The 14,863-nt window shown below is 59.1% G+C and overlaps 2 protein-coding genes across 6 annotated transcripts in view; one reads left to right on the top strand and one right to left on the bottom strand.

Moving 5' to 3' along the window:
- Positions 1–1,948: 1,948 nt before the first annotated feature.
- Positions 1,949–12,770, top strand: NFKB2 (nuclear factor kappa B subunit 2). Of its 5 annotated transcripts, none has more exons than XM_039554186.1 (24): positions 1,949–2,049; positions 4,819–5,002; positions 6,047–6,091; positions 6,426–6,504; positions 6,977–7,017; positions 7,119–7,217; positions 7,452–7,603; positions 8,217–8,323; positions 8,470–8,628; positions 8,717–8,821; positions 8,962–9,047; positions 9,166–9,304; positions 9,384–9,503; positions 9,587–9,772; positions 9,935–10,076; positions 10,214–10,328; positions 10,530–10,737; positions 10,861–11,030; positions 11,191–11,293; positions 11,413–11,642; positions 11,835–11,904; positions 12,013–12,185; positions 12,263–12,374; positions 12,468–12,583. In XM_039554186.1, the coding sequence occupies exons 2-24, from the start codon at positions 4,958–4,960 to the stop codon at positions 12,581–12,583; spliced, it is 2,802 nt and encodes a 933-aa protein (XP_039410120.1). In that variant the 5' UTR covers positions 1,949–2,049; positions 4,819–4,957. The 5 variants fall into 5 exon arrangements, with proteins under 5 accessions (XP_039410120.1, XP_039410119.1, XP_039410121.1 ...); XM_039554185.1 differs by having other exon boundaries at positions 1,950–2,049; positions 6,047–6,100; positions 12,468–12,770; XM_039554187.1 differs by lacking the exon at positions 6,047–6,091 and having other exon boundaries at positions 1,950–2,049; positions 12,468–12,770.
- A 177-nt stretch (positions 12,771–12,947) lies between these two features.
- PSD (pleckstrin and Sec7 domain containing) overlaps positions 12,948–14,863 on the bottom strand; it is a 45,705-nt gene continuing 43,789 nt past the window's right edge. Inside the window, 1 exon segment of the mRNA XM_039554182.1 lies at positions 12,948–14,840. Within this exon segment, the coding sequence (XP_039410116.1) occupies positions 14,604–14,840 (237 nt within the window). The 3' untranslated portion in view covers positions 12,948–14,603.

Genomic DNA, 14,863 nt, shown 5'->3' with positions numbered 1-14,863 from the left:
GTGTGTGTGCGTTTGTGTGTGTTTGTGTGTTTGTGTGTGTTTGTGTGTGTGTTTGTGTGTGTGCGTTTGTGTGTGCGTTTGTGTGTGTGTGTGTGTGTTTGTGTGCGTGTGTGTTTGTGTTTGTGTGTGTTTGTGTGTGTGTGTGCGTGTGTTTGTGTGTGTGTGTGTTTGTGTGTGCATGTGTGTGTTTGTGTGTGCGTGTGTGTGTTTGTGTGTGTGCGTTTGTGTGTGTGTTTGTGTGTGTTTGTGTGTGTGTTTGTGTGTGCGCGTTTGTGTGTGTTTGTGTGTGCGTGTGCATGTGTGTGTACGTGTGTGTGTGTGTACGTGTGTGTGTGTACGTGTGTGTGTGTGTGTTTGTGTGTGTGTTTATGTTTGTGTGTGTGTGTGTGTGTGTGTGTTTGTGTGTGTGTTTGTGTGTGTGTTTGTGTGTGTGTTTGTGTGTGTGTGTTTGTGCACGTGGGCCTGTGGTGCCCTCTACTCTCAGCGGGAGCTGTGTCCAGCGCTCCTCTGGCAGCTGCTGTGCCTGCAAGAACTGTCCCCTCCCTGCACACAGGGTTTGGTGTCACTGCTGGGGTGTGGGGATGCCAACCTGGTGCTATCAACAGAGCCAGGATCTGCCCCAGAGCCTCTGGGGTAGCCTGGTCTGAGTCAGGGGCTGCTGAAGGCAATCATACAGAGGCTCCCTCCTATAAGGGATGTGGGGGAACAGGGGGCTCACTCTGCCTTCGCCACACGAGCCTAGTGTGCTGGAAGGGGAGATCTCTGTTCTTCCCTCCTCCACAGGGGTAAGGTTCAACTGAGCAAGCCTTCCAGCTGGCTACTGTGACCGTCAGAGGAGCCAAAATCCCCGAGTGCCTTTTCCCTTCCTTGGGAAGTGACTGCGCTGCCAGTCTGTCTGCAACCCCAGTGAGGATGGCAGCAGGGGTTCTCTCCCTGTCTGCCTTCCCAGGTAGGGGTGGTGTCTCACTGCTGCAGGATGAGACCAGCAGTCCCGGCTGGACTGTGCTGACCCCCCAGCACCAGGGCTCTCACTGCTCAGGGCCCTTCCATGCCTTCAGTCAGTGACTTTCCCCACGTTTTTTCAGCTTTGAGAATTGCTGAGGCAGGTTTCACCTCCTGGGTCACAGCATTCCCGTGCTCCCAGCCAGTTTGGGAAATGAGTCTCTGAATTTACCATCATGCAGGGGATGTCCTGCAGGCACTGCGCCTGCAGAGCAGTGGACTTCCCCTCTGTGCTGCTGCCAGCTGAAGCTGTCCCAGGGAGCGCAGTCATGGAAAGGGAAAGCGCTTCTGTAGGAACAGAGGAAGTGTGTGCTGCATTCTTCTGGGACTCCCAAATCCGTCCTGGGGTGCCTTGGCCAGTGCCTGCCTGGCAGGACCCTATCCCGCTCAGCTGCAGCATCCTTGGGCAGGGGGTTGGGGTGTCAAGGGGTCTGAGTGCTCTGTGTGTGTGTGTGTGTGTATGTATAGATCTACAAATATATATATATACATACATATATATAAAATCCCCTTGTTCCTGGAGAGGGGCATTTACTGCTGCTGCTGCTGTGCGCATTGATCGAGTTGGGCGTTCCTATTTGCCCACCTTTTCCAAACCGGCCTGTAAATCCACCAGTATATGTAGTTCAAAGAGCATTTCTGACTTTTGTATCTAATATATTTTTTAAAAAGTGTATATATAAAGACAACAGTGAATTTACAATAATAAAAGTGAAAATCAGCCATGGGTGAGGCACATGGTCCTTCCCCGCCGGGGTAGCAGCTGCCTTTGGGAATGGGGTGAAGGGTCCTGTCCTCCCCTCGGGGGACAGCCAGGAGCCCAGGGCTCGGTTCCCTGGCCCGAGTGCCGGGCAGGTGGGGGATAGGCGGTGTCGCCGGGATGCAGCAGCCTGGAGTTGCCCGTCCCTTCAGGGGTGCCCCGGCCCGCCCTCCCTCTGTCTCCGCCGGGCGGAGCCGGGCCCGGGAAGCCCCGGGAGGCGGAGCCGGGTCGGGACTTTCCCGGCACCGCGGCCGGGGCGCGGCGGCCGGCCTGAGGCTGGGATGAAGGTAAGCGGCCGGGCCGGGGTGGGGTTCCTCGGGGGTGCCGGGGGGATGCGCCCGGGCAGGGCGGGCAGGGCTGTCCGCGCCGGCGGGAGAGCGGTTCCCAGGGAAAGGGAGCTGAGCGGTGCAGAGGTTTAAAGCTCCTGTGCCTGGGCTGCTCGTCCCAGCGGAAGGGTCCTGGGCTCCCTCTCGCTCCAGCAGCCATGCCGGTCCCTGGTTGCCTCTGGGTCGGCCATGGGGCCAGCTGGGGTAGGGGATGTTGGGAACATCCAGGCTGGAGAGACAGTTGCTCTCTTGGAAGGGAGAGGAGACAGTAGGTCCCAGCGCTGGCGCTTATACCCTTTTCCCTGCCGGTGGGGAAGTTCCTTATTTCCTATGTTGCCAGTGGGTTCTGCCCCATCCTGCAGCTCTCCTTCTTGCATGCTGAGCCCTGTCTGCGCTGGGGCAGGGCTGGCTTGCTGCCCACTCCGAGGGGAACAGATCCGTGCCTGCAGGCTCGGCAAGCTCTAGCCCAAATGGAGCCGTGAGCACCAACACGGTAGTGGCACTGTGGGCAGAGTGGAAACTGGAGAGAGACACCAAACGCCGGGCTGACGCTGGGAGGGGTTCTCTGAGGGCATACAGCTGGATTAATAGTTCATAACACAACAGCAAAGGAGCTAATTTACAGGCCCTTAGAGGAGAAAACCAGAAGATAAGTGGGTGGCTGGGGTTTGGCAAAACCACCTTGACAGCCACAATGGGAGTAAAGGCATTTTATGCAGAGATATACAAATGGCTTCAGTGCTCAAAGGTAGGCTTTCAGGAGGGGAAAGCTTGGACAGCTTTCAGGAAGAGGGGATTTCTCTCTGCCATACTTGCTGGTCAAGGACTTGATTTCCAGGAGTCACTGTGAACACGATATGAGAGAGACCCAGCAGCCTCTTGCCAGTAGCTGATGGGACTCCAGGGATGGAGCAGAGCACAAGATTAGTGCAGAAAGCAAGGCCAAGTATTTAGAGCCGTTGTTTGCAGGTGTTAGCAGACCTCAGGGAAATAAAAATGTGAAGGGAAGAGTATGTTAGAGGAGCAGCCAGCTGAGTGGCTAGTGCAGTTCAGATCAGGGCTGCACTTGTGCACTTGTGCTGCCTCCTTCACTTCTGGAGCACCCTTTCCCATGGCTACTAAACACTCCTGCTTCAGATAGGCTGATGTATGTTTCCCTCCTGCCTGCAGGGCATCAGCTCTGCAAGTCAGCCGACTGTCATGAGAGGAAAGAAAATAGCACCTGCATTACTAGGTCACGTTCAAGGAGCTGCAGGCATGGAAGAATGGCTTTAACTCGAACTGCTTGCCAAAGGCTGCCCCTTAATTGAAGCAGTCTGGCTGGCACAGGGAGGCTGTGCCATCTGGCAGTGCTGCACTCTGGGGCAGGGAGCTGGTGCTGCTCCGGGCAGTGCCTTGCAGCTGGGTTGCTGCTCTTTCCCCCATTCCCAAAAATGCCCAGAGAATCCTTCCTGAACCCTAGGAATTTGTGAAGATGGGGAGGAATTAGCCAAGCAAAAAGGGTCTGCAGTTCAAGCCCATGATCCAAGTCAGATGTGTTGGGTAACACAGAGCAGGGAATGCTACTGATGAAGGAAGGAGAGATGGGTTCCCTTCTGGGACGTGTGGGGGATAAAAGCTGCGTGTACTACACTCCTGGGGGAAACCCTGGGGAGAGAAAGTCCTGGGGACCAGAGAGGCATGCTGCTTGGCACAGGAGGCAGGAATTTACCTTGAGAGCAGGTCTGAGGTTGCCTGAGGTTGCTTTTCTAGGAATAAAGAAGCAGGTGGTGACACCATCTCTGCTCAGCAAGCAAGGTGGGCTTCCTCCAGCACACACTGCACAAGGGTGTAGGGCTATGGCCGGCAACCTCCAGAGAGAACCAGAGCTGTGTGGGATGGGGAGATGCAGGCATGACTCCATGACATTCCCTAGTCATGCTGTTTGCTGCAACAAGTGGAGGTGTCCTAGGCAGCAGTGAGTGAGCTGTGAAAACCCCTCAAGAGGAGATGGAGCTGATGCCACTGGAGAGGGGGAGCTGTGCTATTCAAGGGGCACAGCCTGTTCTTACCCAGCAGCTTCAGGCCTAGGCTCCCCCACCAGGCTCAGCGGGTAGGGTTCAAAGTGGCTGTTCCCAGCACACTGAAGAAGGATGTTTGTCCCTTTGTTCACTTCTCTGGAAAATCTGTGCCAGCAGATAGGGTGGCTGGCTGCTGGTGGCAGGCTGAAGCTGTCCAGGTGGGATGACCGGTGGGATGCCAACAGCAGGCAGTGTGTGCTGCTTCCCACAGGCCAGCAGGGGCTTGTGTCCATGTTCCTAGGCCTTCGGAAGCCCCTGCAGAATGGCAGGAGGAAAGTCCCCACCTCATTTTGCAGTGCTGGATCTCCACCTTCCTTGCACCCTCCCCTGCACTTGCAGGTCCCACAGACACCACATCCCAGGCTGCATGGCTGCCTGCGATGTATCTCTGGGCTCAGGGGCAGGCTAACCGGGAAAAACCTCAGGCTTGGGGTCACAGGACAGCCCCTTTGGAAGACTTGAGTGGCTGAAAAATGTCCTTGAAAAGGCTCTGTTCAGCTTCTGAAGAATATGAGTCACACACGAATTGAACAATCCCCTTCCTTCCCCTCTTCTCCCACACACTCAAAATCCCCTGAGTGGGACCTGTAGCAACCACTGATTCAGAAATTCATGGTATGAGGGCACTGTGGAGTCAGATACGGTTTTTTTTTTTCTTTTCATTGGTTAGTGAGAAGAAATGTGGAGCGTGCCCGTAGGCTCTCCCCTGATCCTGCCCCTTTGCTAGAAGTCGCCGGTGGTTTTCTGAGGTCAGGCAGACCTTGACCCCAGCGGAACTCCTGTCTGTGGTACTGACAGTCCCTGTGGCGATGCTGGGGCTGGACGGGTTTCTGAGACCAACCTCTTCCTCCCCGGTGAGTAGAAGGATGTGAGCGTTGTGGGCGGCAGGGAAGGCCCCCTGCCTCTGGCGGTGCCTTGCTGGGGTCGGCGGGAAGCATCCAGTGCTGAGTGCTGGGGCGGTGGGAGATGCTCCCACAGGGAGCTCTGGGGCTGCCGCTTCCACTTTGAAGCCAGTGGGAAGGAGGCAATGGGAACACAGATAGCGAATGCCTCTCTCAGGCCACCTCCGCGGGAAGGATGCCGGGGCTGCTGTGTAAGTTGAAATGGGGGAGAGGGAAAGCACCCCTTTGGGTGCCTGGCATGGGGCTGCAGACTCTGCTTCGGTCTGCAGAGTCCTGGAGAGATTCCCCTGGCCAGGGGGGAGCCAGTGGGCTTGGGGACAGCACTTTGGGGCGACTCCTTGTTTGAGTCCACAGCGGCTTGGAGGCGACATCCGTGTGCGGGGTGGGATGATGTGGGGTAGGGACCCTGGGGGACCCAGGGGCTGCTGCGGGGCTTTATGGCGCGGGCGGGTGGTTTCAGCCGTGCTGCACTGCAGGTCTTGCTGGGGAAGGGCTGATGCCAGCGCAGCGGGGACTGGCGCCCGTAGCGGGACAGGCGGCCGGGGACGGTGCGGGGCAAATCCCTCCCTGCTCCCGGAGGGAAAATTCGGTACATCTGGCGCCACGGAGCTGCCAGGCAGCGCCCGGGCGAGAACGGCCGGGGGAGGCGAGCGGGAGTGCTCCGGGATTTCCAGCCCGCCCGGGGCTCCGAGTCCAAAATTCCCAGGCGAGGAGGGGACAGCCCGCCCCATGACCCCGAGCGGCCGCCGGCGGGCGCAGGAGCAGCCGGGCCGAGCAGAGCCCCGCTCCGAGCCGTGCCGGGCCGAGCCCCGCGTCCCCAGTCCCGCGTCCCCAGTCCCGTGCCCCGGGCCGGCTCGGGCCGTGCCCCGGCCGTGGCGGGGCGGGGCGGGCCGGTGACGCGCGGGCCCGTCATTTCCCGGCTCGGCGGGGTTTCTAGGGACTTTCCGGAGCGGCGGTGCCTTCCTGCAGCCCCGCTCAATCCCCCTCTCCCCGCAGGCCGGCGGCCGGCCCCGCGCCGACATGGACGAGCAGTTCCAACCCGTGAGTGCGGTACGGATCCGATCGGATCGGCCCGGGGGGTGTCGCTGCCTGGTCCCCGCCCCGGAGCTGGGCAGGGAGCAGTGTCCGACCCCACGGGTGGGGTGGGAGGTGGGGGTCTGTGCCTGCTTCCGGGGTGGGAGGTGGGAGGGTCTGTGTCAGCCTCCAGGGTGGGCACTGAGGGGTCTGCACCTGCCCACCTCTCTTCCCAGGGAGGGACAGGGGATCTGTGCCTGCCCGATGGGGGTCCGTGCCAGACTGCCATCACCCCCTCAGGATAGTTGGGGATTCCAGCCCCAACACACTCATCACACTCATCTTCCCTCCCATCACCTAGTGCCTGGATGGGATTGACTACGATGACTTCAGTTTTGGCTCCCACATGATGGAGCAGAAGGAGCCCCTGATGGAGACAGGTAAGGGCCCCTCTGGCAGTGCCCTTCCAGGGGTCCCCAGCTGCAGTGGAGTTTCCCGGCAGGTTGACTCACACCTCTTAGTTCCCAGAAGCACCACAGGCTTTGTCCTTACTGGCCCCACTGTGGGTTGGCTGGGAATCCCTGCTCTGTGCCACCAGGATGGGGCTTGTTCCATCTGGCTCTTCTGCTCAGTCTACCAGGGACTGCCAGGTTGGGCTGTGACCTCCTGAGCATCCCTGCTCCCCAAGTGACAGAGCACCCTCTGGCCCTCCCCTCCTCTTCCTGCTGCTCTGACTGCTGTTCCCAGCTGAGCTGTGACAGCACAGGGGTTGGGGGCTCTGAGGACCCCCATGGGACAGACAGGGCTCACATCACCTTCAGTGCTGTCCCTGTATCTCCAGCATCCTCACTGAGAACATGCACTTTGGTTATCCCATGTTTCTCATTGGTACCTCTCCTTTCTGTCCTCCAGTGGAAGGTCCCTACCTTGTCATTATTGAGCAGCCAAAGCAGGTAAGGATGTCACCCAGGTAAACACAGGTGTAACTGTCACCTCCTGCTGTCATGGCATCAGGCTTTGGCCACCCTTGGCTGACCTCTCTTTGCCTCCACAGCGGGGTTTCCGGTTTCGGTATGGCTGCGAGGGCCCTTCCCATGGGGGGCTGCCAGGAGCATCCAGTGAGAAGGGGCGCAAGACCTATCCCACTGTCAAGGTGAGCGCTGCTATGGGGAGGGGATGGAGCAGTGTCTTCAGCCAGTATGCATGAGCATCAAGAGGGAGCCTCGAAGGAAGGACAGGAAATTTATAATAAGCTTTTATGTGTCTCCTGGTGCTGGAGGGAGGGGAGGAGAGGTGGCAGCCATGGGGAGGGACAACAGGGATTTGTAGAGAGTCCTTCAGGCTCCTGGCTTATTGTACCTGACCCCCATCTTCTTCCTCCCTGCAGATCTGTAACTACACAGGGATGGCCCGGATCGAGGTAGACCTGGTGACGCACAGTGACCCTCCCCGTGTGCATGCCCACAGCCTGGTGGGCAAGCAGTGCAACGAGGCTGGCAACTGTGTCACGGTTGTGGGACCCAAGGACATGACAGCTCAGTACGTGCAAGGAGGACACAGGGTGGCCTCTTGCCTATGTGAAGTGGCTGTGGGTGCTGTCTGCAGCTTCTGAGATGGGGAGAAGGATAGGGGTTAGTGCACCCTGGGGTTGTGTTTGCTGGCTGAGGTCAGGGGTGTGTCTAGATAAGTTCATGGTTACAGCTCTGTCCTCTGAGCATTTTGCCTGTCTCTGGGTTTTGACATATGCAGCTTATTTTGGGCTTCTGTCCTTGAGGTTGCAGCTCCCCAGCTTTGCGGATGACTTTTGAAGCCAGCCTGAGTCACAGGGTTATTCTGCAACTGCTGCCATTGCTCTTACATATCCAGCCCTGGCTCAGCTCAGTCCCCTGTGCATCCCTCTGACCTTCAGTCCTCCTGGTCTTGTCTTTGATAGCCCTTTAGATTTGTCACCTGTGGGAGCCCAGAGTTTCTGGGGCTCCTTTCCTCTCTGCTGTGGTTACTCCTCTTCTGCCCCACACACACTGAATCCCTGCTGCCTGAGTGGCACTGCTCTGTGCTCAGGTCCTTCCCAGCTGCAGGAGTATGTGCCCCTTTGGGCTTGCTGCTCCTGGCCTTGATGCTCCCAGCTCCTGGCAGGTTCCCTCTTCTTCAGGTTCAGCAACCTGGGTGTGCTCCATGTCACCAAAAAGAATATGATGGAGATCATGAAGGAAAAGCTGAAGCAGCAGAAGATGCGCAACAGGAACCATCTGCTGACGGGTGAGGGCAGCCTGGGGACTCAGTGGGCCTCGGCACCATGGGCTGACAGCTGGGGGCTGGGCTGAGCATGGGGCTGGGGTGGGTAGGAAGGGGACCTGGAGCACTGTCCCCCACACAGCCTGACGTTTGTCCCCCTACCCTGGCAGAATCGGAGCTGCGTGAGATCGAGCTGGAGGCGAAGGAGCTGAAGAAGGTGATGGACCTGAGCATTGTGCGGTTGCGCTTCACCGCCTACCTCCGTGACAGCAGTGGGAACTTCACGCTGGCCCTCCAGCCTGTCATTTCGGACCCCATCCATGACAGCAGTGAGCATGGGGCCATTCTGAGAAAGGGACGAGGCAGGCAGGGGTAAGGACTTCTGCACAGTGTCTCCCAACACGTCTTGCTCTGCAGAGTCCCCTGGAGCTTCCAACCTGAAGATCTCACGGATGGATAAGACAGCAGGCTCCGTGCGGGGAGGAGACGAAGTCTACTTGCTGTGTGATAAAGTTCAGAAAGGTAAAAGCCATTCTCTCCAGATTAAACCTTCTGGGGGGGCTGTGGCAGGAGAGATTTGGGTCCCCTGGGTGGTCAGGGGTCTGTGTCCCTGGAGCCTTTTTGGGATGAGGAGGCAGTGCCAGTGCCACTTCTCTCCCCAGATGACATTGAGGTGCGTTTCTACGAGGATGACGAGAACGGCTGGCAGGCCTTCGGGGACTTTTCTCCTACGGATGTGCACAAGCAGGTACAGGGGAGGTGGGGAGTGTCCTGCTCTGCTCCGAGGCACATGGATGCCCTGTGGGCTGAGGTAGCCCCAGCTCCAGGATGATCAGGACCTCATGTCCATCATGTCCTGCCTACAGTACGCCATTGTCTTCCGCACACCCCCCTACCACAAGCCCAAGATCGACCGTCCTGTCACCGTCTTCCTGCAGCTGAAGCGGAAGCGGGGAGGGGACGTGAGTGACTCCAAGCAGTTCACCTACTACCCAGTGGTGGAAGGTGAGCACCCCCCAGGCAGGCTGGCATGGGCCCTGCTGCTGGGGCTGCCCCTCACCCTGCTGCCCCTCTCTCCCCACAGATAAGGAAGAAGTGGAGAGGAAGCGCAAGAAAGTCCTGCCTCAGTTTCCTCAGCACTTTGGCGGTGGCTCGCACATGGGGGGGGCCGGCGGGGGGGCCGGGGGCTTTGGCTCTGGAGGAGGTGAGTGGGGCTGCTTCTTCCCCCTCCTCGCTCAGGTGGCTGAGGCTCCCTTCTGCTCACCCATCCTCTGCCTTGCCCTGCAGGTGGGAGCCTCAGCTTCCCATACTCCCCTGGGCTGACCTACAACAGCATCTACTCACCCGGCCCCCACCCAGTGGGGAGCTACCAGGGGGGTATGCAGATGAAGGGCCCCGAGGCAGAGGGGCCTGGGAGCGACAGGCAGGCACCTGCAGAAGAGAGCACATACTGCAAGGAGCTGCAAAAGCACGGTAGGAGGGGCTGAGCTTGAGGGAGGGCTGGGGGACATCGCTCAGGAGAGGAGGCATGGATTTAGGACCTTTTGGGGTTGTGTGCTGCTCTCCACACCTGGTGGATGCAGAAGGGTGGATGAGGCTGCTGCTCCTGGAGGTGACATCCTGCTTTGCCCCCAGCCCAGCTGTGCCAGCTGTGGATGCTGGCACTAGCCCGTCGCAATGCCCATGCCCTGCTCGACTACTCGGTCACCGCCGACCCCCGCATGCTGCTGGCAGTCCAGAGGCACCTGGCCGCATCACAGGATGAGAACGGAGACACGTGAGCACACGAGGGGTTTGAAGGGAGAGCATGGGAGTCTTGTTGTCCATCAGAGCCATTATGGGGGCTCTGGGGGTGGCAGGGAGTATGTGGAGAAGCATGGAGCTGAGCTAGGGGCCATTCCACTCTCTCTACAGGCCTTTGCACCTCGCTATTATCCATGAACAGACAGCTGTGATCAAGCAGCTGATCGATGTAATTGTTAGCATCCCCAGCCAGCAGATCATCAACATCTCCAATAACCTGCAACAGGTACATGTTTTTCAGAGCAGCCAGTTCTTCTCTACCTGGGAGTAGTTCCTCACTCCTGTTTTCCAGCCCTGGGGGCTCCTGTAGCTGCTCCTGCTGAGGGGAGGCTGCAGATCTGAACAAGTTGCAGCTACTGGAAAGAATGGTGGTGCAGCGCTTGGCTTCTCTTGTGAGCACTGCTGAGGATGTGCTGCTGTCCCGCAGACGCCGCTGCATCTGGCAGTCATCACCAAGCAGCCCCAAGTGGTCCAGCTCCTGCTGCAAGCCCGTGCTGACCCAACCTTGTTGGACCGCTATGGCAATTCTCTACTGCACCTGGCACTCCAGGCTGGCGATGAAGAGATGCTGAGGACACTGCTGGCTCACCTGGGCTCGGCTTCCCCTTATCTGCTCCGCCTGCCCAATTTCCATGGTGAGTGGGGCTCGGGGACGATGGCCAGGACCCCAGTGGGTCCTGGGGCCTGGCCAGAAGGGCTTGGCCCTTAACCATCATGGGCTTGGCCAGAAGGCTGCTGAGCCTATCCCCATCTTGCAGGCCTCCTGCCTGTGCATTTGGCTGTGAAGGCAAAGAGTTTGGCTTGCCTGGACATGCTGGTCAGGACGGGAGCAGATGTGAATGCAGTGGAGAGGCAAAGCGGGAGGACCCCCCTGCACCTGGCTGTGGAGATGGAGAACCTGAACATGGCCACCCACCTGGTGAAGAAGGTATGGGGTGGCTGGTGTAGGGGTAGCTATGGGACAGGGATGGCAAGCAGCCTCCTAGAGGCTCCTGTCAGAAGTGGGGGCTCCTCTGAGGCCTTGGGGTGACGGTGTAGGAGGAGCAGTGCCCAGGCAGCCCGTCCTCATGGCTTCACACCTTTCTTAGCTGGGAGCAGACGTCAACAGCCGGACTTTCTCTGGGAACACACCCCTGCACTTGGCTGCTGGCCTGGGCTCCCCCACCCTCACCAAACTGCTCCTTAAAGCGGGTAAGGCACTGCCCTTCCTCCTTTCCCTTCCCTCCCCATAGCCCTGGCTGCCTGTGCTAGGTGGTGGCAGGCACAAGGTCAGACCCCTGGGCCAGGCTTATGCCACCCTTTCCTGACAGGGGCAGATGTTTTGTGTGAGAATGACGAGCCCATGAGCCTATCCTCATCGGAGGCCAGCAGCGACACAGACACTGACCCTGAGGAGCAGGAGCTAGCCATGGATCTGGGGGAGCCAGCCCCAGCTGCAGAGCATAGCACCAACCCCAAGCTCCTCACACAGGGGCACTGGCAGGCAGGGCACAGGCAGCGCCGCTGCCACACGTCCCTGGACCTGACTCGGAGCCAAAAGGTGTGTGGCACAGCGGGACAGACTCGCTGGGAGTGTTTGTGCAGGCCACAGCATGGATGGGGCGGAGTTCCAGGAAATGCTTCCTTGAGGATGCCTGTGCTCCTCCGTGTCCTGCAGAGACCCATGGTGTGAGAGGTGATGGGGGATCTGGGCAGTGCTTTGGAGGATGCTGACATCCATGTCTGTCTGCAGGTGCGGGAGATTCTGCTGCAGGCCTCCCAGCAGGGGCCGGAGGCAGAACTGCCCACTGCCCCCCAGCCAGGTGAGCAGCCCCTTTCCCCCCTGCTTAAAAGCACCATACCCAGGCAGGGTGACACCCTCCTGGCAGCAAGGATGGGCAGCCTGTGATGGGGGCACCTCTCTCACACAGGGAAGGTCCTGTCGCTGGACAATGAGGCGCTGAAGGGACTGGAGCAACTGCTGAACCAGGACTGCAGTGGGTCAGACTGGATCGAGCTGGCCAAGCGCCTGGGGCTCTGCAGCCTCGTGGAGACCTACAAGGACACCCCCTCGCCCAGTGTCAGCCTCCTGCGCAGTTACGAGGTCAGTGCCTGGCTGGGGTGCCCCTGTCTCCCCTGCCTGTCTGGTGACAAGCCCTGCTCAATGCCCTCTCTCCACAGCTGGCTGGTGGCAGCCTGGGGGGATTGCTGGAGGCACTGGACTCTATGGGGCTCCACAACGCTGTGAGGATGCTCCACAAAACCGAGGCGCTGGAGAAGCTGCAAAGCACAGGTACAGAGTGAGGGCTGGGACTGGGGGGCAGGGAGTGTCTCTGCTGCCCCCGTGTTGCCCCATCGCTAAGAGCACCCGGGGATTGCTTTGCAGAGCTGAAGGAAGACAGTGCCTACGGCAGTGAGTCGGTGGAGGAGGAGCAGGCGCCCACACTGGCCCTGAAGCCGGGGGGTGAGCTGCCCCCCAGCCAGCAGCCACAGGTGCACTGAGGAGCCAGCCAGCAGCCCCTGTGACCACACAGGGAGCTGCACTGCCCTCTGCCTTGCCCACACAAGTGCCTTCTGGACTTGGGGTCCGGCTGCCTGGACTCAGGGGGATGGGATGCAGCTGGCTCCTGCCCGTCTCTGCTTTTATTTAATGGTCCCTCTTCTGAATAAAAGGACACAGGTTCCATTAGTCTTTGCCCTCCCTCTCTCCAGCCCCAGCCGTGAGCTGGTGGGCATTAACCCCCCTGAACCCTTCCTGGGTCTGGAAGTCTGGCACCAAGGAGACTGCTGCCAGCCCCTCCTCAGCATCCCTCTGTGCCAGGGCTGTCCCCAACCATGGGGAAGAAACCACAGCGCACCCAAGAAGTGAAGAGCGAGTTTTACTTCAGTAACTGAGAGAAGAAGCTGTACAAAGGTTTGTTTTCCCCCCCACCCCCCAAGCCACCTGGGGCAAGGGTGGGTTTTTTGTTTTTTTGTTTTTTTTTTTTGCAATAGACTCAAAAGAGCAGAATAAAAAGTTTTGACACATTCGCAAAGTCAGTGCTGAAACCAGCCAGGTCCCAGGCGGCTGAGAACTGCATGTGTGCCAGCCCCTGGTCACAGCCCTTCACTGTGCCCGGATCCCGTTCTGGACGATCCTGCAGCCGTGCTCCATCACTTGCCCCTTGCTCTGGACAAGCATCTGTCAGCCCACTCTGGAGTGGTGGGGGCTGCCCCAGCCTGCCCCTCACCTTGGCAAGGAGGGCGCCTGTGGCTGAAGAAGGGGCTGCACCACTGCTGCTGCAGCAAGGGGACTGCAGCACTGCAGACCAGGCTTTGCTGGCAGCTTCCACGGCCCCAGGCATGTGTTGTAAAAGAGGTGTGGAAAGAAAAGCTGGCTCCAGCCTGTGCTGGAGCCATAGGGCAGGGGGAGCCCCATACCAGCCCTGGCTCCAGGGCTCACCGCCTCATGGGGAGTACTTGCGCACTGCTGCCCACCATGCCCTGGGTATGATGCTCACACCCAGGTGCTGCAAACAGGGCCAGTCCAGGCTGCCAGCAGTGGGGGTGGAAAATGAGGGTCATGAAGCACCGGTGCATCAGCCTCCCATGCAGCCACACGTGCAGCAATGGGTGTTGCCATCCCAAGGCTGCCTCCTTGGTGCTGGCAGCCACAGGGCTGTCTCCCCGAAGGGTTGCTGGTGCTGAAGTGGAGCTGGGGAGCAGGCAGCAGCAGTACACACAGTAGCCCACGCTCAGCTTGCTGCAGGGTGGGGGTGTGGGGAGCTGGATCTCCCGAGTCCTTTTAAAAATCTTTCCCCCAGAGTGCAGTGCTTACAAGATATGGCTGGGTTTGTGGTTTTGTTTTTTTTTAAACAGTTCCCAAAAAGCATCAAAAGTAGCCCCCAAAAAAACCTCCCTAGTGGTCAGCTCGATCTGGTACTAAAAAGTGCAAAACTGTATCACAAAAACTGTTCAAAAGTTGTAAGAAAGCGAGGAGGGTGCAGAGGTGATTGAGGTGGCAGGGAGGGGACCAGGTGCTGTTTCCCCAGTTTCCCTGACCACCAGCCCCAGGAGAGGGGACAGTCTAGGGCTGGCCCCCTCCCATCTACCCCCATGGCACGATGGAGCTGGACAAGCGGCCGCTGGCTATTTTTTGCTGCGTCTTTTGGTTGGTTTTTTTTTTTTTTAAACCATTGAAGAATTGAGCCCAGCGGGTAGGTTTCAGTTGCTCCCTCTCCCTGGGGCAGCAAGACTAGGTCCTGCAGCCAAGTGCAGGACAAGGAGGGGCAGGAACAAGTCTGATAGGGCCAGGCAGCTCCTGCAGGCAAGGACTGGGGACCGTCCTGCTCTGCCACTGTCTCCAGCGGAGGGGCCATGGCTCTGCATGGCTGGTGCTGACGGCTGCAGAAGGGCTGTCACCCCCTCCAGCTCGTGCCGCAGACAGACGGACACATGCAGGGTCTCAGCAGGCACACGGCCTCCACCCCCGTGCTGGGGGGACAGGAACAGAGCTGCAGTGCAGGCAGCTGAGGCCCCTCACTTACGACTTCTGGGGGTGGCCGGGGGGCTGGCGGCCAGCGCGCTCTGAGATGTTGCGCTTCACCTTGGTTGTGCTGGAGGGCTCTGCGTTGAGCGAGGGGCTGGAGCGGGACTTTTTCAGGCCATCGTCCTCCCCACCCGCTGTGTCCAAGAGGGTGGACTCAAATGCTGCCAGGTCCTCAGAGCCAGCCTTCAGCTTGGCCCGCAGCAGCATGGCATAGGTGCCATAGCGGGATTTCTGGGGAGCACAGTGCAGCAGAG

Source organism: Corvus cornix, chromosome 6 (genome assembly GCF_000738735.6).
Source record: "Corvus cornix cornix isolate S_Up_H32 chromosome 6, ASM73873v5, whole genome shotgun sequence".
In the NCBI taxonomy this organism is placed as follows: Eukaryota; Metazoa; Chordata; class Aves; order Passeriformes; family Corvidae; genus Corvus; species Corvus cornix.
This window is presented reverse-complemented; position numbering and strand designations above follow the sequence as displayed.

Excerpts from the sequence above, each read along its gene's own strand:
- NFKB2 (XM_039554183.1), top strand. The coding sequence starts at position 5,176 with ATGGGAACACAGATAGCGAATGCCTCTCTCAGGCCACCTCCGCGGGAA. Across the intron at positions 7,604-8,216 it reads CCCAAGGACATGACAGCTCA|GTTCAGCAACCTGGGTGTGC; the intron begins GTACGTGCAAGG and ends CCTCTTCTTCAG. Across the intron at positions 9,773-9,934 it reads CAAGGAGCTGCAAAAGCACG|CCCAGCTGTGCCAGCTGTGG; the intron begins GTAGGAGGGGCT and ends CTTTGCCCCCAG.